This window comes from Rhinolophus sinicus, linkage group LG12, assembly GCF_036562045.2.
Source record: "Rhinolophus sinicus isolate RSC01 linkage group LG12, ASM3656204v1, whole genome shotgun sequence".
NCBI classification, from domain to species: Eukaryota; Metazoa; Chordata; class Mammalia; order Chiroptera; family Rhinolophidae; genus Rhinolophus; species Rhinolophus sinicus.
The window spans coordinates 31382558-31406367 of NC_133761.1; the positions used below are offsets into that span (position 1 = coordinate 31382558).

At 36.5% G+C, this 23810-nt stretch overlaps 1 protein-coding gene across 8 annotated transcripts in view; it reads right to left on the minus strand.

Moving 5' to 3' along the window:
- VPS13B (vacuolar protein sorting 13 homolog B) overlaps positions 1-23810 on the minus strand; it is a 737914-nt gene that overhangs the window by 139857 nt on the left and 574247 nt on the right. For all 8 annotated transcript variants that reach the window (XM_074316465.1, XM_019757646.2, XM_019757649.2 and 5 more), the window contains exons 37-39: positions 8948-9150; positions 5737-5944; positions 5259-5443 (exon numbers count right to left, since the gene is read on the minus strand). In XM_074316465.1, the coding sequence (XP_074172566.1) occupies positions 5259-5443; positions 5737-5944; positions 8948-9150 (596 nt within the window). The remainder of the gene's footprint in view (positions 1-5258; positions 5444-5736; positions 5945-8947; positions 9151-23810) is intronic.

Genomic DNA, 23810 nt, shown 5'->3' on the forward strand with positions numbered 1-23810 from the left:
AAGCGTGTTATCAATGCCAAACTTATCCTGCCCTTTACTTCTGAGACTTTGCTTCCCATGTGTTTAAATTGCTTTAGTGATCCCAATCCATTTAGTATTTGTATTGAATTATAATGCTCAAGCTTTATGCTCTTAGGATCCTTGGTGCAAAGATGATATTTAATTTGGCCTATTGTCACATACCAAATGAAGATATCTAAAAATGTAGTGCAACGCATAAATGAAAATAAATATGAGAACAAGAATAATACAATATTGAGAGAATAAGAACAAGCACGATGACAGATCTGTGTGAGAATTAAAAATACCCATTACTAATTCTACCACAGAGGATGAATTAACATTTTACAATCTGGGAACGCTGTACTTCCAAAATGGAATCCTCAGTAGGCAGTGTACACAATAGAATGAGGAGAGAGGGAAACTCAGTATGTGCCAGACACAGTACCAGAGATTTCCTACTTTTAAGCTCATTTAAACCACACAACATTCCTACTAGGTTGATGGCATTACTCTACCTTACAGATCCTAAATATACTAACACTTAAAATTTAACATGACAAGATGATAAACTGATCACAAAATAAGCTCCTTTTGCTTTCTGTGAACATTAATTTCAGGGTCTTTATTCAGAATCTGTGGTTAGTTTGATTTACTATTAGAGACATGTTTTCCAAATAAATTCCATAAAGTCATTTGGGGAGACTGTTTATAAATCCCATTATGAATCACAGAAAGGTATATAAAGAGACAAATTTGAGGGTTCTGTGTAAGTGAACTCTATAAGGTCAGTTTTTTTTATGAAATAAATGGTCCTGAAAGAAAAAGTCATCTAAGCTTGTTTCTGTTTTTAGGACTACAACCAAGGAAATTACCTTATCTTTGTATTTAAGCCTCTGTCTAGGGGGCAGTGGGCTTAGCAGAACATTCAATGATCTCACCAAGAGCCTGTGTAATGTAATGACATTAGACTGTGTGTTTATGGTAGATAATACCACTGAAGCATAATACAATGCATCCTGACATAATTCAGTTTGTAAAACCAAAACTCATTCAAGAGCCCATAAAATAGTGACAAACTATGTAATAATTTTGAATAATACAAAATAGGAATATGACATTCATCCATTCATCCATTCAATATATTTATTGAATACCTCCACTGCAGTGGATACTGCAAAGGACATAATGACAAATTAGATATGATCATTTCCTTGGGAAACCTATAATCTAGGAGGGAGACAAGATATGGACACATATTTCTCCTTCCATCACCATATATTTGACCTCCTTTGACTCTGGGTGGTGAGAACACAATATGATATATAGATAATGTATTATAGAACTGTATACTTGAAAACTATGCAATTTTACTAACCATTGTCAGCCCAATAAATTTAATTAAAAATACAAAAAAAAGATATGGACACATAGTTAAAAACGTGAGGAATAAGGTAAGAAATAGCATAAAAGTGGTGCCATGAGTGCTAGAGAACTAGAGAGGAAGGTGGTATCATATTTGGAGCTGGTGTCCAGGAAAGGCTTCGTGAAATAGATGGTATGTGAGCTGTCTGGAAGTGTGAATAGGATTTCAGAGAAAGGAGAGATTCAAATGAAGACTGAGTGGGATGGAAGTGGGATGTCACAAGCTGGTTTGGGGAATGCTGAATAGGCCAGTTCGAGGAGAGCACAGATCATGTGTCAGGGAGTGAAGCCCAAAGCTGGGTGGGGGTGAGAGGTTACGGAGGGCTCTCAAGGTCAGCCTAGCAGGTTGATAGAATCACTAAAGGTTTGTCTCAGGGAAGTGATACAATCCACCTGTCCTTTAAGAACTTAGTGGGACAGTTTGGAAGGAAGATGGACTGAAGGCTGGAATTCCATTTAGGAAGCTCTTTTGGTGGTCCTGGCAGTTGCTTTTAAAGGAGGCGTGGAGGGAAGGAAATTAACATTTATTAAGAGCTCACTATATGTATGGCATGTATTTGTTTTAACTATAGTATTTCATTTAATTCTCAGGACAACTCTGAAATGTAAATAACATTAACTCCAGAGTTCTGTTGAGGAAATTAAGGCTCAAGGAGATCACTAAGGTTACTGAGCTAGTAAACCAAAAAGGGGAGGGGAAAAGGAGTCAGCCGTTGAGACTTTAATGTCCCCGCTATCAGCACTACAGCATTATGATAAAGGGCCTTCTTTTCATAAGCTCCCTGCAATGCAGGATCGGAGTTCAGTATTTCAGGTGCGCCTCTGGTACAGACCTAGAGATAATCCATATAGCAGGAAAACGATCTGACAATTAGAGGTTCTCCTTGAAAGCTGAAATTAGGGAGACTCTTCTATCCAAACAACCATAGAAAGTTCTCTGCTAGACAGAGAGTTTCTTATGAGTAGGTACTGCCTTACTGTCTCTGAATCTCAGGACGAAGCCCAGGGTCTGGCACTGCAAGTACTCAGGGGAAAACTATCATACTGGATCAAACCTGTGATTCATGCAACATGTTTTCTGTTTTCTGCCAAAGCTCCAAGGAAATTAAATTGTATGGTTCTAAGATTGCAACCCAGAGAGTTATTTCCACAGATAAAGCTCACCCCGACCCTTGGGGCAAATTCTGCTCCTACTCAGGGCAAAAGTTAAATCCTCACATAACGTGGGCCATAGGTTCTTGGAACCACGGTGAAATGATGTATAATGAAACCAACTTTACCCTAGGAATTGACATAAACAAGAGGTGTGTTCCTATGGCATGTCATCAATGTTACAATGAAATATTATTTGAGGACCTGCTATATAAGGACTGGGTGGAGAACTCAGCAGCAATGCAAACTTCCGCCAGGCCTGCTCTGTTCTTCCATCCCAGCGGCTGATTCTAGGTGTTCCTTCCCAGCACTGGGATCAAGCTGTCCTTTTCAGTTTACAGCAGGCGACACCTTGACTTGCCTCTTAGGCCAGCATCCCTATCTTTCAACTCTGTCCACATCTCAGTATTAAACGCCCTATTTAATACAACTGACATAATACAACCACTAAGCGTTATCATATTTATGTTAATAAATATATTGACATTCATCTATAAATATGAACCCCCCAAATCAGAAAGTCTTACATGATGCTGAAACTTTGATATAGGAGTGTTTTCTTTTTGATGGAAAATACCAATGTTCTGTATTTAGGCAAGTCTAATGGATTCAAAGATATTGCTGTTTTATTTAGCAAAAATTATCCAAGAATACTGATAGATAAGAAAATAATGAATATGACCTTGACAGGATGAAAAACAAATCTGAGGATTTAAAAATCAAAGAAATACTAAGAAAGCAGATCTTAAAAGTTCTCACGACAAGGAAAAAAAAAGAAAGAAGAGACTGTCAACATCTTGGCAAACTGGACAGTTCTGCACACTCTGGGTTCACTTGACAAAATGACGACACATATCATTGTCATCAATTCGGAAGGTGAAAATCTGACTAAATATATTATAATCAAGAATTTAAAAAACAATTCTATAAGAACATACTTATGCTAATATGTACCTTAGACCTCTCTGATTTATATTATTACTCTGATTTGAGAAGTATAGAGCAGTCATTAAAAAAATGAGTGAATATCTCTATGTACCAGAGGCTGGAGATTAGTGATCAAGACATACAAGAATTATTTTTTTAATTAAATTTACTCGGGTAACACTGTTTAGTAAAATTATACAGGTGTCAAGTGTACAATTCTTTATATTATATTGTGTGTTCATCACCCAAAGTCAAATCTCATTCTGTCACCATATATTTGACCCCCTTTACCCTTTTCTACCTTCCTCCCTCCCCCCTTTCCCTCGGTAACCACTATACTGTTGTCTGTGTCTATGAGTTTCTGTTTGTTTGTCTTGTTCATTTGTTGCTTTCAATTTTATATCCCACACGAGTGAAATCATATGGTTATTTTCTAACAGTAGAGATGGAAAGACCATAAGCAAGTAAATAAATAAATGCATACGATAATTGTGAACAGCAATAAGAGCTATGAAGAAAGTAAAAAAAAAAGCAACACAGAATAAAGTAGTGGTAGTGAGCTAACCAGGATATGACATTTGAGATGGTATACCTGACTGACAAAGATGGGAAGAACGCAAGAGAAATGTCTCTTAAGTGGTGTGCTCAAGGAGAAAAAGGAGGCTGGTGTGGCTGGAGCACAGTGAGAAGTGGGGAGACTGGCATGAGATGCAGGCAGAGAGGTAGAAAAGGGACAGATCATAGGTCCTGTGGGTCACAGCAAGATATGTGAATTTGGTTCTAAGTGTCAGAGGAAGACACCATGTTTTAACTTAGGGGAATGATGTGACCTGATTTACATTTTTAAAAGATCACCTTAGTTGTTTGGAAAATGCATTACAGGAAGGTAAGACTGGGATTATAGAGACCAATTAAGAAGCTGCTGTAGTAAGGACCAGAAGATGGTAGCCAGGACTCAGGCTGCACCAGTAGAAACTGAGAGAAATAGATAGAATAGGGACATATTTTGGAAGTAGAACTGATAGGACTTGTTGATGAATCAGATGCAGAGAATCAGGGAAAGAGCAATCAGGAACGACCCCGAGGCTCTAAGTGAATGGTGTGTAATCTGGTAATAGGTGGAAGACTAAGAGAAAAACAAATTTTGGGAGAAATTCAGATTCACAGAATATTAATAAGTAGAACGATAATAGAGTGATATCCACAATGACATTTACATTAAACTCAGGGAACCAACAAGTAAAAAACTTTCACAAAATCATACAGAATATGATCACCAGTTAGATGGTTTTCCTATTAGCCTATCTCAGGCCCCAAGACCATTTTCAACTCTGGAAAATTAAAACTGAGTCATCCATCCTGGCTTCATGTGGACATACTTTATTTCATGGAGCAGTTCTAGAAATGCTTAAGAGTTGTGAGCACATGGTAGGCACACAAAAAATGTGTGGTGAACAGAATGACACCTGTTTGTCTTATTACAGTTAGTGACCATGTACCCTGCCTACAACAGGACAAAGAGTAGAATTGAGAACTCTCCAAACTACCATGTACCATGAATCTGAATTATATTATTCTCATATTTTAAAATGCTTTGTGTGTTTGTGTATGTATATACATCTATATGTATATTTCTCTTCATCAATAGACTCAATTGATGGAAAAAAAATAGGTATGCTCCAAACATCTTTCCTAGTAGCTCAAGAGCACTTTCCCACCATGTTTTTATTTTAAGATGAATAGTCATTACATACCTGCAGCATATCACCAAGGTCTGCTGTGCTAATATCTGGATCCTCGGTGGTGTTGAAGGGCACAGGAGTTATCCGTACAAGGGTGAGCACTCGAGGTTCTGGATATCTCCATAACATCATCCCTGGGCTATCTTCGGTTTCATTGTAAAACAAGACTTCATAAACGCCAGGCGTTTTTAAAGGTTCTGTTAAATGAAAGTAAAATTAATTGTATGCTTTTGAAGGGAAACATGCTGGTTTATGAGAGCAAGAAAAATTGATGAAAATAAAAGAAAAATATATAAAGAAGCTGTTTGGTCATTTTTATACTGTTTGATACAGGAAAAAGCAAGAATTTTTTCTGAAGAGAGTCTGATTGGCAATATAGTATTTTCGTACCGCACATATTAATGCACTTCTGAAGTCATCTTGTTGTGTTATCCTTTAGTGAATGTGCAGTTAACACTAACACACACACACTGAAGCTATAGTTACTTACCAGCATCACGTATATACTGAAATAGACCTGTCCGTAGGTCATCTGAACTTTGTTCACTTTTGGACATTTGATTCTTTTCCACAGGAGAGGGCATATGTGGCACTGCTTCAGAAACTTGCACTTCAAAATTTCCCTCCTCATTAAGGTATCCATTGAGTAATTCATGTAGAAGAACTAAACAATTCAAATGTTCTTGACCCCAGAAAACCTTTAAAATTATATGAAAAATTTTAGTGGCTTTTAAATACAAACATTTCATGAAGATAATTAGGTACAATCATATTTGAATTAATGCATGACTACAATTATGTTCAATTTAATTACTGACAATAACTTAGCTATAATTTTTAAGAAGTAATTGACCTATTATGGGAGATAATTCTATTACTTGAGTAAATATATAAAAACAAGAAAATCGGGCCAGCCCAGTGGCTCAGGCGGTTAGAGTTCCATGCTCCTAACTCTGAAGGCTGCTGGTTCGATTCCCACATGGGCCAGTGGGCTCTCAACCACAAGGTTGCCAGTACAATTGCTCGAGTCCCGCAAAGGATGGTGGGCTCTGCCCCCTGCAACTAAGATTGAACACGGCACCTTGAACAGAGCTGCCTCCCAGATGGCTCAGTTGTTGGTTGGAGCGCGGGGGCTCTCAACCACAAGGTTGCCAGTTCAATTCCTCAAGTCCCGCAAGGGATGGTGGGCAGCGCCCCTGCAACTAAGATTGAACATGGCACCTTGAGCTGAGCTGCCTCCTGAATGGCTGAGTTTGTTGGAGTGCAGGCTCTCAACCACAAGGTTGCCAGTTCAATTCCTCGACTCCCGCAAGGGATGGTGGGCTGTGCTCCCTGCAACTAGCAATGGCAACTGGACCTGGAGCTGAGCTGCGCCCTCCACAACTAAGACGGAAGGGACAACTTGACTTGGAAAAAAGTCCTGGAAGTACACACTGTTCCCCAATAAAGTCCTGTTCCCCTTCTCCCAATAAAAAAAAAAATCTTAAGAAAAAGAAAGAAAATCAATTATACCATGTGAATAATGATCAATTTTAAATGCTGAATTAATGATGAAATTATGTTAATATGAGGTAATGTTTATTAATTAACTTAGCTAAGAGGGAAAAGAACATCTATTTGCAGTATGAGAGAAGGCGATGGAGATCCTCTAGGCCAAAATGTTAATAAAGCAATAGTAACCTTGTAGAATAGCTTTCTACATTTTGTCATGAGATTAAATAAACACATCTTGATTATAGGGTTCTTTTCTTTGCACTTTTATTTTTAAGAGAAAAAGATAGGGAAGATGCTAAATGAATCTGAACTCAGAAGGCTCCCAACTTCTGTGTTGAGTGAAAATGTACAAACACACAGTATTCTACACCCTGAGAATCAACTGCACAGGAGCTACCGTAGAGTTTCAGAACAAAGGTCTTGGTGTTTCTTCTAATAGAGAGAATGAAGTTCCCACTTTCTGCATGTGAAGAATATTAATCTATAATAAAAGTCTGACCAATGGGTAATAATAATTTCAGAGGGCTCAAAATTTCAATATTAAATTTCTCTGAATAATTGGATAAAGGCAATGCAACCATTAATTCTAGGAAAACCATATAACACAGAAAAGAAAAAAGAATACACAGAGGTAGAAAAGAATAACCCTATACCTGTGGCTAAATTTGAACCCCAGGCTTAGGTTCTGCTGTCTGGATTTAAGGCAGCTCAGACGTAAAGGTAAGAGATATGATGTTAAGTCTACTTTTGTTTTTACCAATACTGTTTTTTTGTTGGCTCTGGAAAAACAGAGGTCGGTGAAAAATCAAGCTGGGGAGTTGAACACTGTGCTCTAGCCTTTAAATTATTAAGAGACAGTCAGTAAATTTATGATGTAGAAATGATATACTTTAGTTTTGCTCTTATTGTTTTTAATGTGGAGTTACTCTGCTGCCTTGAAAAAAATGCTAATACAATTAATATTCTTGATAAAACAATACAAAATTACATGCTTATTGTTAAATATATGAAGATTTCTGATAGATGTGCACAATTTCCAGCAGTACAAAGCAGTAAGTTATTAGGATCCCCCCACATCTAGCTCTGTGCCAGTAAGAAAACTGATGAATAAGTTGAGGCAACACAAGTTTTTGATGAAAACAAGAAATTTATATATAATAAGCCTCCATTACTAACAAATTAGTCATTTCCATTGTCTGTAATTGTGAATTTCTCAAGTTTTTTTTTTGTGTGTGTCAAATTTGGGGGACATCAACTCATATAAAGAATACATTCAAATCTACCCAAGTAGAAAGTTATCAAGAAATAAGTTGAATACCCTCACACATTCTATACTTGGCTCTAAATGAAATGCATAAAAGGTTGCAATGTGTCAAGTGTTAGTCAATAGCATCATAATTTAATCTAAGGAATCTGCCATTAAGAAAACGTTCTTATATATTGCTGATGACACTGTCATTGACACAGGTAGACTACTTGGCAATTAGAAAAGTCTACATATTAGAAAAAAGTTTAATTACCCAGCAATTCCATTCCTAGTCATATATCCAAGAGAAATGAAAACATATGTCCATGAAAAAGCTTGTACACAAATGTTCATAGCAGCGTTATTCTTAAGTCAAACATGGAAAGAACCCAAATGTCCATCAGTTGAAAGGATAATCAAAATATGGTATATCCATATAGTGGAATATTATTTGGCCATAAAAATGAATGAAGTACTGGCACCTGCTAAAACATGGATGAACATTGAAAACACTGTGCTAAGTGACAGAAGCCACTCACAAACCACCACCACATTTTTACATGAAATGTCCAGAAAAGTCAGATATGTAGACAGAAAACAGATTAGTGGTTGCCTGTGCCTGGAGAGGGGATTAGAGGGTAATGGGGAACAAATGCAAATGGATACAGGATTTGGGGAGTGTGTGTATGTGAAAATGTTCTAAAATGGAGTGAAATGGATTGTAGTGCTGACCACACAACTCAGTGGATGTACTAAAAAAACAGTGAATTGTGCACTCTAATTAGGTGAATTGCATGGTCTGTGAATTATATCTCAATAAAGCTGTTAAAAATGTTTAATAAGACAGCAATCTGACAATACCCTTTCTCACCACATCAAGATTTAAAATTTACTAAGAGTTAAAAACGGAACAAAGGCTAGTTAAAAACTTATGGGAAAAATGTGGCCAATCCCCACAGACCTGTAGCAGACCTCCTCTCAAGTCGATAGATATTTTTGGTATGGACTGTTCTGGGCCGGGATTGCCACTGTGTTTACACCACTTAGCTTCCAGATTGGCAGTAGCACAACATGGTCCTATCAGAATCCGACTTCTTTCTTTGAGACTTGTTTTAAGGAGAAAATCGTTTATATTGAGTAGAAATGATGACCCAAGAATTATGCCTGAAGAAACAAAAAAGAAATGGAGAGGGGTATATATTATAATTCTTTCATTTCAAAAAATATGTTTGCGCAAGAATCATCTTTTCTAAGGTCATTAATTCATCCTTTGTCAGAATCTTCTTTTTCAGTTGGCTTTCCCCCACAGTTTTATGCCATTTCTCTAGAATTCTAGTTATGAAGCAGGTATACCTTATTCACATTCCTAACAAAGCAATATTTGCCAAAACATTATGACTTTTTCCATGTGTGAGCATTTTAAGTTTTATGAGTAGAGACATTTTCATTAAATTGTGCAAGTTTTTCAAACAACTACATTAAGAATAAAAACAGCTGCTTCATTTGTCTATTGTTAACATGATGAGAAAGGGCAATTTTCTGTGATTTCTTACAGTAAAAGTATAGTATATTACTTTGCTAGACACTCAAGTTTTTGACTGGCCCACGTTAAAATCAAAACAATCAAAATATATAACATGTGTTTTCTAAAAATTTTAGTTTAATCCAAACTTCACACATCATAACCACTTGAAGTTTACAAAGTCTTAAAAACAGATAGTGGCAGGTTAGATTTATGAGAAAAACTATATGCTGTAGTTCAAAGTAAATATACCCAGAAAAGGAATACACTTTAAAATGTAGGTTTTCTTTTGAACTTAAACTAGAAGTGTAGATCAAAACCTTTTCATAAAACCAATGGCACACTTTAAGATATTTGGATGCAAAGTTAGAGTGGTGGGTTAACTTTCTCCCAAGGAGCTCATATTCTGAATTGTCATTGTAAATATTGAATTTCACCAGGCCACGTTTGTAATGCCCATGGCTTATTTTTCTAAGGATATTTGATCCTTAAAAGAGATGAAAGATTAAAAAACACCTTAGACTGACAGTATACACTTTTCAAAGTACAGTACCCACATTGACTTTTCAATTCTGTGGACCTAAAAACATCATATATGCTGTATGTTCCTACTGCAGAAATAAGATACACAACTTTTAATCTTCCACAGAAGACATGATGCCCACAAAAGTGTTAGGGCTAAGACTTGTCACAAATTACAATGGTGAAAATTTCTTAAAATTTTTCATCAAATACATTGTGGCATTAAGACTTCCACTTCATTTACACATTTTTCTGGGTTCAAAGCTACACTTTATTTAAAGAATAAAAATTAAACAGAGAATAAAGAAAATAGAAACAGGCCACCAAATACCCACATATCAAAAATCATCTTTATTAACGGAGTTTAGAACATAAGTCATAACTTCCTGGCTTAACTGCATTACATTTCCTGAAAGTTAAAACTTCTCAACAGTAAATATCTGCTAAATGAAACATACCAATTCATTATTCAGTGATTTGTCATAACCGGATTATGAAAGTACAAGCTTAATGCAATACAATCATACAGTAAATGAACACTAAGGGAATGTCAGAATTATATACTCTTTATTTTCAAATACACCCCTCTTCATACTACCCTACAATGAAATATCCAATTATGAGGGTTCCCACCATACCTTCACTCAGCTATGTAACCATAGTACAAATACTGGAATCATAAAATTCACATTGATATAATAATATTAAGTAATCTACAGATCTTAAGTTTTGCCATTTTCCCCACTAATGACTTTTTTCTGGTCCAGGATCCAACCTAAGGTCCCCACTGAATTTAGTTGTCAATCTCCTTAAGTCTATGGCAGACCCTATAGCTTTGTCTTTCATGCCCTTTATACTCTTGAATAGTCCAGGCCAACTTTTGCAGAATCTCTCTGAGTTTGTGTTTACTAGTGATTTCTGGTGGCATCTTAATGTGAATGCCCTATTGGTCCCTCATACACTAAGTGTTTAATACCAAAAGCCCCCTAGGTTGCTTAGCTGAATTAATACTTACCATTATCTCATCAAGCACCCAGACTGAAAAATCTTGCGGCCACCTTGGTGGCTCTTACTCTCTTGGATAGGTATACAACACTTACCAATTTCCATACTATTTTATCCAACTGCATTATTTTAAAACATCAAGGAAGAGAGACCTTAGTAATCTAAGTGATTGACAGGGAAGATCACCACATCATTTTCAAGCTCCAGCAGACTATGATCATCTTGGAGGCAAGGACCATCTTACTCAGTAGAGTACTGGGCACAACAGTAGCTATTCAGGACATACTCCACTGAACTGAATTGACAGTTTAGAATCTGATCCTATTTTCAGTAGTCTCAATATATTTCTTAATTGACAGACAGAAAATAAAAGTACTTAAATCTGTCACTCTTCATTTGCATCACTGTATTGTAGAACAGTAAGACTAGATGGAAGAGATTTTAGAAGTCATGTATTCCAAGTTCCCTTCTTCTAAAAACAAAAACAAACAAACAAACAAACAAAAAAAACAAAAAACAAAACCCATACAAATATTTTTAATTTTGAAATAACATTAGACCTACCCAAGTCGCAAAAGTCAGAGTTCCCATACACCTTCACCCAGCTACGTAACCATAGTACAAATACTGTATAAATAGTACAAATCATAAAATTCACATTGATATAATACTATTAAGTAATCTACAGATCTTAAGTTTTGCCATTTTCCCCATGAATGTCCTTTGTCTGGTCCAGGATCCAACCTAGGATCTCCACTGAATTTAGTGGTCAAGTCTTAGTCTTCTTAGTCTATGACAGATCCTCTAGCTTTCTTTGTCTTTCATGACCTTGATAATCAAGAATAGTCCAGGCCAATTATTTTGCAGACTATCTCTCAATTTGTGTTTACTAATGTTTTCTCACTAGTGGCAAGAATACCAGAGAAATGATGTTATTCTCAGTGCATCATATTTGGGAAAGTGATATTGATGTTTTATTACTGGTAATGTTAACGCTGATTACATGGCTAAAGTGGTGGTGTCTGCCAGCTTTTGCCACTGTAAAGTTGGCATTTGTAAATAATAAATATCTGTGGGGAGACACTTGGAGATTATACAAGTATCCTTTTTTACGGTAAACTTCACCCATTAATGTTAGCATCCATCAATGGTTCTTGAATGCAACAGTTACTACTGTGGGGCTTCATAATGTTGATTTCCTATTGCTCTTATTTTCCAATATTTATTAATTAGTATTGTAAGATAAAAAGAGCTGTCCTTTCTACCTCATTTATTAGTTCAATTATTTATATCAGTATGGACTCATGGATATTTATTTTATTTTGTGGATTATAATCTTATAGTATCATTATTTACTATGTTGCTTAAATTGAACCAACTTTGGCCACTGGGAACCCCTTCAAGTTGGTTCCTGTATTCTTTTGCTACATCCCCATCATTTTTTGAGAACTGCATTATTTTCCGGCTACAAGCTGTTTCAGTTTCTGATAGGGTCCAAGATGCCAGTGTAAGAAGACCCTGAACTCCTCTCCTTCTACAGACACACTGAATATTCATCTATATAGAACAATTCTTCCTGGAAAAGAAATGAGGACTGACTGAACAGCTTTTGCGCAACAAACAACAGAGAGATCACATAGAAAGATGGAGACACAATAACAACAGTAACCCTACCCTTAAGATAGTTACCTACAGTAGGGAGGGATATCACTGAGGGGTATGTGTGCAGACTCACCCACCCTCAGGCACAGTGAAAACACAGTGGCTTAAAGGGCACCTAGACTATATGTGAAGAAAATCCATTTACTAATCTTAGAGCATCTGTCAGACAGGTAAAGAACTGCTGGAACTCTCTCTATGGGACTGGAGGTGTGGACGAGGGCCATTTTTACGTTCCTCTTCAACCTTAATAGCGGGGGCAAAAGCACAGTCCAGTTACTGTTGCCAGCCTGCCAAGGCTGCCCCAGTGTACCCTTGGCTGTCTGTGCCCGTCCCAGCTCCAGGAGACCTGCTAAGATGGTCCCCATGTGGCATGCTCTGGGGCCCCCTTCACCTGCACTCAATCCAGCCATCTTGCTAAGGGGGTACTGGTGCAACCTGCCCTGGGAACACCCCCAGTCTGAGCTTACGCCAGCTGTCCCACCAAAGTGACCCTGAAGTGGCATGCCCTGGCACTTCTCCCCAGCCTGCACCTGCTCCAGCTGCAGCTGTCCCACAAAGGCAGCTTGGGTATGGTACACCCTGGAAGCCCCCAAGCCCACTCCAGCTCCAGCTGTCCTGTGAGGGTGGCCTGTGGGTGTGGCACGCCCAGGGAACCCCCATCCCACCTGTGCCCACTCCATATCCAGCAATCCCACCAAGGTGGTTTTGGCATGGAGCACCCTGGCCCCCCCCCCCCATTTGTCCATGCCTGCTCTGACTCCAGCCATCCTGCCAAGGCACCTGGACAAAGTGCATATGGGGAACTAAGTGGTCTGCACCACTTCAGTTCCAAGCCAGCCTGCCATGTAGACATGCAGTCTACATAGGGGTTGCTTCTACACAAAGGCCACTCCTTGAAGACCAGAAGTAGCTACTTTGCCTAATTTGTAGAAACAAACACAGAAAGTCAAACAAAATGAGACAAAGGAATATGTTCCAAACAAAAGAACAAGATAACCCCCTCTCCCAAAAACCATAATGAAGTGGTGATAAGTAATTCTGATAAAGAGTTCAAACTAATGGTCATAAAGGATGCTCACCAAACATGGGAGAAGAATGGAGGAACAAAGTGAGACCATCAAAAAGAGAAAATATAAGAAAAACAGGGAGAAAAAAAGAAATCAGTAACTGAAATGAAAAATACACTAGATAGAATCAATAGCAGATTAGATGATACAGAAAAATGGACCAGGGATTTGGAAGACAGAATAATAGAAATCACCAAATTAGAACAGCAAAAAGAAAAAAATAATTGAAAAAATGAGGATCTCTTAAGCGACTGCTGTGATAACATCAAGTTTACCAACCTTCAAATTACAGGGCTCCCAGAAGGAGAAGAGAGAAAAGAGCGGAAAACTTATTTGAAGAAAGAATGGCTGAAAACTTTCCTAACTTGGGGAAGGAAACAGAAATCCAGTCCAGGAAGCATACACAGTCCCAAACAAGATGAACCCAAAGAGATCCACACTAACATGTTATAATTAAAATGGCAAAAGTTAAAGATAAAGAGCAGATCTTGAAATTATCATGCTAAGCAAAATAAGCCAGACAGAAAAAGTCGAGTGCCAATGTTTTCACTCATATGTGGGATATAAAACTAAAAGCAACAAATGAAGAGGACAAACAAGCAAATAAAAACTCATAGAAACAGACAATAGTTTAGTGGTTATCAGAGGGTAAGGGGGGAGGAGGTGGCAGAAGAGGGTAAACATGATCAAATATATAGTGATGAAAGGAGAACTGACTTTGAGTGGTGAACACACAATGCAATATATAGATGATGTATTATAGAATTGTACACTTGAAACCTACCTAATTTTACTTACTGATGTCACCCCAATAAATTTAACTGAAAAAAGGAGAATTATAAAGGTAGCAAGAAAAACAAAACTAGTCACATACATGGGGAACTCTGTAAGGCTATCTGTGGATTTTCAGCTGAAATTTTGCAGGCCATAAAGGAATGGTAGAATGTATTTAAAATGCTGAAAGAAAAAAACATACAACCAAGCATACTCTACATGGCAAGTTTATCCTTCAGAATTGAAAGAGAGAGAAGGAACTTTGCAGAAATGCAAAAGCTAAAGGAGTTCATCACTACTAAATTGGACTTACAAGAAATGTTAAAGGCTCCTCTTTAAGTGGAAAAGAAAATAATCATAATTAGAAATAAGAAAAGAGATAAATTAATAAAATCTCATTGACAATGAAAAATATATAGTAAAAGCAGATCAGCCACTTACAAAAACAATACCAAAGTTAAAAGACAAAAGTAGTAAAATCAACTATAACTATAGTAGTTAGGGGATATATAAAATAAAAAGATGTCAAATATGACATAAAACATACAATGGCAGGATAGTAAAAATGTAGTGCTTTTAGAAGTCACTAGAACATAAATGTCTGTCAGCTTAAAATAGACTGCTATATACATCGATATTTATGAGCCTCATGGTAACAACAAACAAAATCTTACAATATACCGAGACACATATAAGAGAAAGGAACCAAAAAAAAAAATAAAAATAAAAATAAAAAAATAACACTAGAAGAAACATCAAAACACAAAGGAAGATACCATGAGAAGAAAAAACAGAGAAAAACCACAAAAACAACCAAAAACAAATAATAAAATGGCAGTAAGTACATATCTATCAATAATTACTTTAAATGTAAATAGATTTAATGCTCCAATCAAAAGACAGAGTGGCTGAATGGATTAAAAAAAAAAGACACATCTATATGCTGCCTACAAGACAGTCACTTCAGATTTAAAGATACACACAGACTGAAAGGGATTGAAAAAGATATTTCATGTAGCGGGAAATGGAAACAAAGCTGGGGTAGCAATACTATCTCAGAGAAAATAGACTTTGACAAAAAAGACTATAACAAAAGACAAAGAAGGGCATTATATAATGATAAAGGGGTCAATCCAAGAAAAGGATATAATATTCATAAATATATATGCACACAAAATAGAAGTACCAAACTATAAAAAGCAAATATTAACAGATATAAAGAAATAAATTGACAGTACTACAATAGTATTAGGGGTCTTTAATACCACACTTATATCAATAAGTAGATCACCTAACAGAAAATCAGTAAGGAAACACTGGCCTTAAAAGACACATTATATCAAATGAACTTAATAGACATATACAGAACATTTCATCCCCAAACAGCAGAAGACACCTTCTTTTCAAGTGCTTAAGGAACATTCTCCAGGATCGATCACATGTGAGGCCACAAAACAAGTCTCAATAAATTCAAGACTGAAATCATATCAAGCATCTTTTCCATCCACAATGGTATGAAACTAAGGATCAGTTACAAGAAGAAAACTGGAAAAAACAAACATTTGGGAGACGAAACAACATGTACTGAACGACCAATGGGTCAATGAAGAAATCAAAGAGGAAATTTAAAAAAAAATCTTCAGACAAGTGAAAATGGAAACACTACTTTCCAAAATCTATGGGGTGCAGCAAAAGCAATTCTAAGAAGGAAGATCATAGTGATGCAGGCCTACTTCAAGAAACAAGAAAAATCTCAAATGAACAATCTAACTTTACACATAAAGGAACTAGAAAAAGAAAAAATGAAACCCAAGTTCACAGAAGAAAGGAAATAATAAAGAACAGAGTGTAAATAAATGAAATAGAGAGTAAAAACAACAATAGACTAGATCAATGAAACTAAGAACTGGTTCTTTGAAAAGATAAACATAATTGATAAACCTTACGCCAGGCTCATCAGGAAAAAAAATAGAGAGGGTCCAAATAAATAAAATCGGAAAAGAAAAAAGAAGTTACAACTGACATCACAGAAACATAAAGCATCATAAGCGAATACTACAATTATACACCAACAAATTGGAAAACCTAGAAGAAATGAAAAAAATCCTAGAAACACACAACCTTCCAACACTAAATGATGAAGAAATAGAAAACCTGAATAGACTGCTTACAAGTAATGAAATTGAATCAGTAATTCAGAAACTCTCAAAAAACTAAAGTCCAGGACCAGATGGCCTCACAGGTGACTTCTACCAAACATTTAAAGAAGAGTTGATACTTATCTTTCACAAATAGTTCCAAAAATTTGATGAGGAAAAAAATGTTTCCAAAGTCATTTTACAAGGCCAGCATTTATCCTGACACCAAAACCAGACAAAGACACTACAAAAAGATAAAATTACAGGCCAATATCCCTGATGAACACAGATGCAAAAATTCTCAACAAAATATAAGCAAACAAAATTTACTAAAACATTGAAAGCATTGCACACCATAACCAAGTGGGATTTATTCCAGGGATGCAAAGATGCTTTGACATCTGCAAATTCATACACGTCATTAACAAAATGAAGGATACAAATCTATGATCATTTCAATAGATGCAGAAAAAGGATAACATTAACATCCATTTATGATAAAAACTCTCAACAGAGTGGGTATAGAGGGAATGTATCACGATATAATAAAGGCCATAAATGGCAAACCCACAGCTAACATCACACTCAACAGTAAAAAGATAAAAGCTTTTCCTCTAAGATCAGGAACAAGACAAGGATGCCCACTTTCACCACTTTTATTCAATATATTATTAGAAGTCCTAGCCACAGCAATCAGGTAAGATAAAGGAATAAAAGGTATCAAAATTGGAAAGAAAAGTAAAACTGTCACTGTCTGCAGATGACATTATATTATATACAGAAAATCCTAAAGACTCCACCAAAAAAACTGTTAAAATAAAGAAATGTATTCAGTAAGTTGCAAGATACAAAATTAATATAAAGAAATTGGTTGAATTTCTATACATTAATAACAAACTATCAGAAAGAGCAATGAAGGAAACAAACACATTTATAGCTGCATCAAAAGGAATAAAATACCTAGGAATAAATTTAAACAAAGAGGTAAAAGATTTGTACTCTGGAAACTATATGACAATGAAGAAAGTAATTGAAGATGACCAAAAAAAAAAAAAAAAAGAGGACTGATATACCATGCACTCATGGACTCATGGATGGATTGGAAGAATTAATATTGTTAAAATGTCCGTACTAACCAAGGCAATAGAAAATTCAAAACAATCCCTATCAAAGTACCAATGGCGTTTTTCAATGAACAATAAATAAATAATCCTAAAATTTTTATGGAACCTCAAAATACCTTGAAGAGACAAAACAATCTTGAGAAAGAAGAATAAAGCTGAAGATATCATACTCCCTGGCTTCAAACTTTACTACAAAAATTTCATAGTCAAAAAGTGTATGGTATTGGGGCCGGTCAGTGGCTCACGTGGTTAGAGCTCCGTGCTCCTAACTCCGAAGGCTGCTGGTTCGATTCCCACATGGGCCAGTGGGCTCTCAACCACAAGGTTGCCAGTTCAATTCCTTGAGTCCCGCAAGGGATGGTGGGCTCTGCCCCCTGCAACTAAGATTGAACACGGCACCTTGAGCTGAGCTGTCTCCTGGATGGCTCAGTTGTTGGTTGGAGTGCAGGTTCTCAACCACAAGGCTGCTAGTTCGATTCCTCGAGTCCTGCAAGGGATGGTGGGCTCTGCCCCCTGCAACTAAAATTGAACACGGCACCTTGAGCTGAGCTGCCGCTGAGTTCCCGGATGGCTCAGTTGGTTGGAGTGTGTCCTCTCAACCACAAGGTTGCCAGTTCGACTCCTGCAAGGGATGGTGGGCTGTGCTCCCTGCAACTAGCAATGGCAACTGGACGTGGAGCTGAGCTGCACCCTCCACAACTAAGACTGAAAGGACAACAACTTGAAGTTGAACGGCACCCTCCACACTAAGATTGAAAGGACAACAACTGGACTTAGAAAAAAGTCCTGGAAGTACATACTGTTCCCCAATAAAGTCCTGTTCCCCTTCCCCCCCCCCAAAAAAAAAGTGTATGGTACTGACTTGAAAACACACATAAATCAAAGGAATAGAATAGAGAGCCCAGAAATAAAGCCATACATATTTGATCAATTAATATATGACAGAGGAGGCAAGAATATACCCTGGGGAAAAAAACAGTCTCTTCAATAAATGGTGATGGGAAAACTGAACTGCTACATACAAAAAAATAAAATTAGAACATTTTCGTACAACATATATAAAAATAAATTAAAAATGAATTAAAGACTTGAATTTAAGACCTGAAACCATAAAACTCCTACAAAAAACACACGCAGTAGGCTCCTTGACATCAGTTTTAGCAGTGTTTTTTTTGATCAGTCTTTCCAATAAGGGCAACAAAAGCAAAAATAAACAAATAGGTTATATGAAAATAAAAAGCATTTGCATAGCACAGAAAACCAGCAACAAAAGGAAAAGGAAATCTACTGAGTGGGAGAAGATATTTGCAAATCATACATCTGATAAGGGGTTAATATTCAAACTATATAAAAATTATGCACCTTAATATTAAAAAAAAAATTCCAATTAAAAAATGGGCAGAGGACTGAACAGACATTTTTCCAAAGACATACAGATGACCAACAGGCCCATGAAAAGATGTTCAACCTCACTAACCATCAGGGAAATAAACATCAAAACCACAATGAGATATCACCTCACACCTGTTAGAATGGCTATTATCAAAAACAAAAAAATAACAAGTGTGGGTGAGGATGTGGAGAAAAAGGAACACTTGCATACTGTTGGTGGAAATGTAAACTAATGCAGCCTCTATTGAAAACATTGTGGATGATCCTCAAAAAAATTTAAAAATAGAACTACCCACTTCTAGGTATTTATCCAAAACAAATAAAAACAACAATTTGAAGAGATATATGCACCCCTTTATATTATATTATATTATATTATATTATATTATATTATATTATATTATATTATATTATATTATACTATTTTACTATAAGACCGGGTCTTATATTAATTTTTGCTCCAAAAGCTGCATTAGAGCTGATCGTCCGGCTAGGTCTTATTTTCAGGGAAACACGGTAGGTGAAGGGATTAAGAGGTACAAACTTCCAATTTTAAAATAATTTAGTCATGAGGATGTAATATACAGCACAGGGAATAGTATTGTAATAACTTTGTATGGTGACCAGACTTATTGTGGGGATCATTTCATAATGTATATAAACATTTGAATCACTATGATGTACACCTGAAATCAATAGGATATTATATTTCAATATATGTCAATTAAAATAAAAGTAACAAGGGGAGAAAAGATAAAGATTTTTATTATCCAGGGAAAATTGCAGCCTTTCTAATCATGAGTCAAAGGCCAGAAATGAAAAGGGGAAAACCTTATAAATTTTACTTCATAAAAAAATGTAAAACCCTTGTAATTAAAAAAAAAAGACAAACAATAATATTTGCAACAAATATGATTTTTGAAGAGTTGTTATCACTAATCTGAAAAGAGTACATAAAATACTTTCTTCTTTATATTTTCCAACATTGATTTTTTTTTTTACAACAAGCATATATATGGCATTTTTCTTTTGAGAAAAATAATACAGCCATTTTTATTTTTATTTGTTTGTATTTTTCCCATCCCATCTCTGCCATCAGCTATTTCTGCAAAGACTTTTGATTTCATGTGTTGAAGAATGTTATGTATAATGCAAAGGATGAGTGGTAGGTATACTCACTGCCCTAGAATGTCACTGTTCCCAGTTAGGCCTGGAAGGTTAAGAAGTATACAAGATCAGACAATTAAGTTTGCAAACTTATGCTAGAAAAAGTACTACATACCTCATTGCTGAGTATCACTACGTCACCTTCGAAGTACTCCCCTTGGGATGCTATGCACTGACGCCAGCACCTAGCCCACCCTTCAAAGCAATTTTGGAACTCTTTTTCTGGAATGGCCCTCAGAGCTGTCATCGTATTACTCTTGATGTACTGAATATCATCAAAATGTCTTCCTTTCAATATTTCCTTTATCTTTGGGGGCCAGATCACCAGATCAAGTGAGTAGGGAAGGTGTTCCAATACAGTTATTTGTTTACTGGCTAAAAACTCCCTTACAGACAGTGCCGTGTGAGCTGGTGCATTGTTGTGATGCAAGAGCCATGAATTGTTGGAGAAAAGCTCAGGTCGTCTAACTTTTTCACACAGCCTTTTCAGCACTTCCAAATAGTAAACTTGGTTAACTGTTTGTCCAGTTGGTACAAATTCATAATGAATAATTCCTCTGATATAAAAAAAAAAAGGTTAGCAACATCATTGTAATGAGTTCGCGAACTTATGTATGCATACTACTTATGTATACACATACATCTATATTTCTGTATCTATCACTAAATATATTAAAAATTGTGAATTCACGTTGATACCTCTGGTTCTAGTCCAACACCACAGGTGGTTTCTAGCCTTCTTCCTTTCATTATTTGTCACCTCTTCCTAAAAACATTGAGAAACCTGCCAAGCACCATTTCTGATGTGTTTATTCCTAATTACCCCTAAAACATCACTTTGGAGTGATTGGTCACAATTAAAGCCAGAACTAAAACAGACATAAAGGACAACTTTGGGGAAGCAAAGGTAATTATCAATGAAAAGACTATCAAAAGAAAGGGTTTTATTTATCTCTAGAAGTCTTGTTAAAAATAGGCCTGACAACATTTTGTCTGGAGCTTATAGATGAATGACATTTACCTTTCTCATTCTATAGCAGCTTTCATTTACAAAAAGGTATTTGTAAGCATATGATAAAATCTCCTTTGTAGAAGTAACTTAATACATACAGAATTTTGATCTTGCTATTTCTACTATGCAGGAATTACTTCAAAATACCAATATTGTACTGTCTTAAATGAGTTTCTGAGATTTTGCCTAAAAAAACTGGTCCACATGACAAAAATTTCATTATACCTTATGTGTATATTCCTCAGAATGTGTCTATATCTTCTCAAAGGAGAACCTAAGTAGCATTGCTAGAAGGCTCTTCTTAACTCCCCAAAGTTACACAACTAGAAGTTTGTGCATTTACTGACTGGGGTGAGAAGGGATGTAAGAAAAAATTCTAGATTTGAATTATTACAAAACAATGTAGAAATGTTAACAGCTTTTGTGTCACTGTATACACTTTTAAACCCATGAACATTTCCCAACTTTACACAAATTCTATTTTTTTTTTGCTTCGGTAGGAAGAATGAGACCTAGAATTCTCAGGAAAGTAATGATATAAAAGTAGGGACTGAAAGCTCAGGAAAATGGCCAGAATTAGGAAGCTAAAAGTCAGACAAACATTTGGGAGCCTGGAACAAGAGGAAAGAAAGCAGGCCAGACTCAGATGAGCACTGATGATGAGGCAGGAGACACAACGTGCTTGAGATACAGACATCTTGCAATTGAGCCACAGCTGTGTTCCAGCAATATCAGAATCAAATAAATACATGGTGATGGAAGGAGAGCTGACTCTGGGTGGTAAACACACAAGGCAATATATAGATGATGTAATACAGAATTGTACACCTGAAAGCCATGTGGTTTTGTTGACCATTGTCACCCCAATAAATTTCAATAATAATAATAATAATAATAATAATAAAGAATCTAATGACTAGTTTTCCAGGAAGTAGACTATTAGGGCTGGGATCCTGCTATATTCTAGATTTTCATGTTTGATACTCTCTGAAGTTTGATTTGGTTTAGGGATGAGCATAAGATTCAATGAAAACCAAGAAGGTACAAAACTTTTGGGAAAGTAAACTTTCCTCTTGATTCCTAGTTTTAAAGAAAACAAAGGGTCTGAAGCTGTTGGTAGTTACCATATGGATGGAGCCCGAGGCTGCAGCTGTGTAATACAGAAGATCTAATGGATTAGCCATGCCTAAGGATAGCACTGGTCCTAAGCTTTTTTTTTACTTACATGAGACTGCTTAAACCAGTTTAAGTTGCATTTTCTGCCATTTATAACCCAAACCATATGAACTGATATACATTCTCTAACTAAAGGGATTTCCAAGGTTAATCCTCAGTCTTCTATCCTCAACCTCCACCAACCTCCAATCTCTTATTTCAGTGAAACTGTCTACTCTTATGGTTTTTCTGCCTCCCCCCACCACACCAATTCAAGCTGCTGTTTTTCAGTCTAGTTGTATAGGACACAGCTCCCTGGCCCACGCTGGTGTTATGAGACTTGTGCTCCCCCCCCACCTCCCCCTCTGGGCTGAGGCAGTTGGTCGCTGGTCGGCTGCTCATGGCAGCTCAGGGTGGCTCTCGCCAGCTCTAGCCCACTGTCGGCCACTCACGCTCCTGGCAGCACACAGCAGCCCACAGCAGCCGGTGGAAGCTCAGGGCAGCTCAGCTCCAGGAAGAGCCGTTGTTCACAATCTTAGCTGTAGAGGGCGCAGCTCACTGGCCCATGTGGGAATTGAACTTACGACTTCGGAGTTAGGAGCACGGAGCTCCAAAACATGAGAGACCAGGCCAGCCCTACTCTTATGGCTTTAAGGATAATTTCTTATGACGGTATCTGTAACCATGCTTAATTCTTAAACAAGTGTTTCTCCCATGCTTCTGTCCATAAAAAATGTGGATAACCTTGATCACCTCCAACTTGATATTTATGCATGCAGGTATTCATTACTCAACCAACACTGATTGGTTATCTAATATATATATATATATATATATATATATATATATATATATATATATATATATATATATATATATATATATACCGAATATACAAAGATAAAGTGAATGATTTGCAATTTTGTTTCGCATCAGATTTTTCCTTGGCAATTTGTTAGCCTCAAATTTTGAGCTCTCAGTGAGTACTACTGGGGGGGAAAAAAGACAACCAACATTTATAATACTGACTCTGTTATGCAATTGAACTGTTGAAAAACAAACACTTCCCTATTATCATACAAACCCTATTCATTTTTGCTTCTTTCAATTTACTTTATGTGCTGTCAATTTTCATTCTGATCAAGTATTTCATTGAGTATGTATGTGTAAGTCGCTGTTCTTTTTTTTTTCCTTTCCCCTTTCATTCTTTTCCCCAATAGCCTACCCCTTACTCTTACCCCTTACTTTTTCTAATCCTTTTATAGTTTGTACTTGCCTACATCT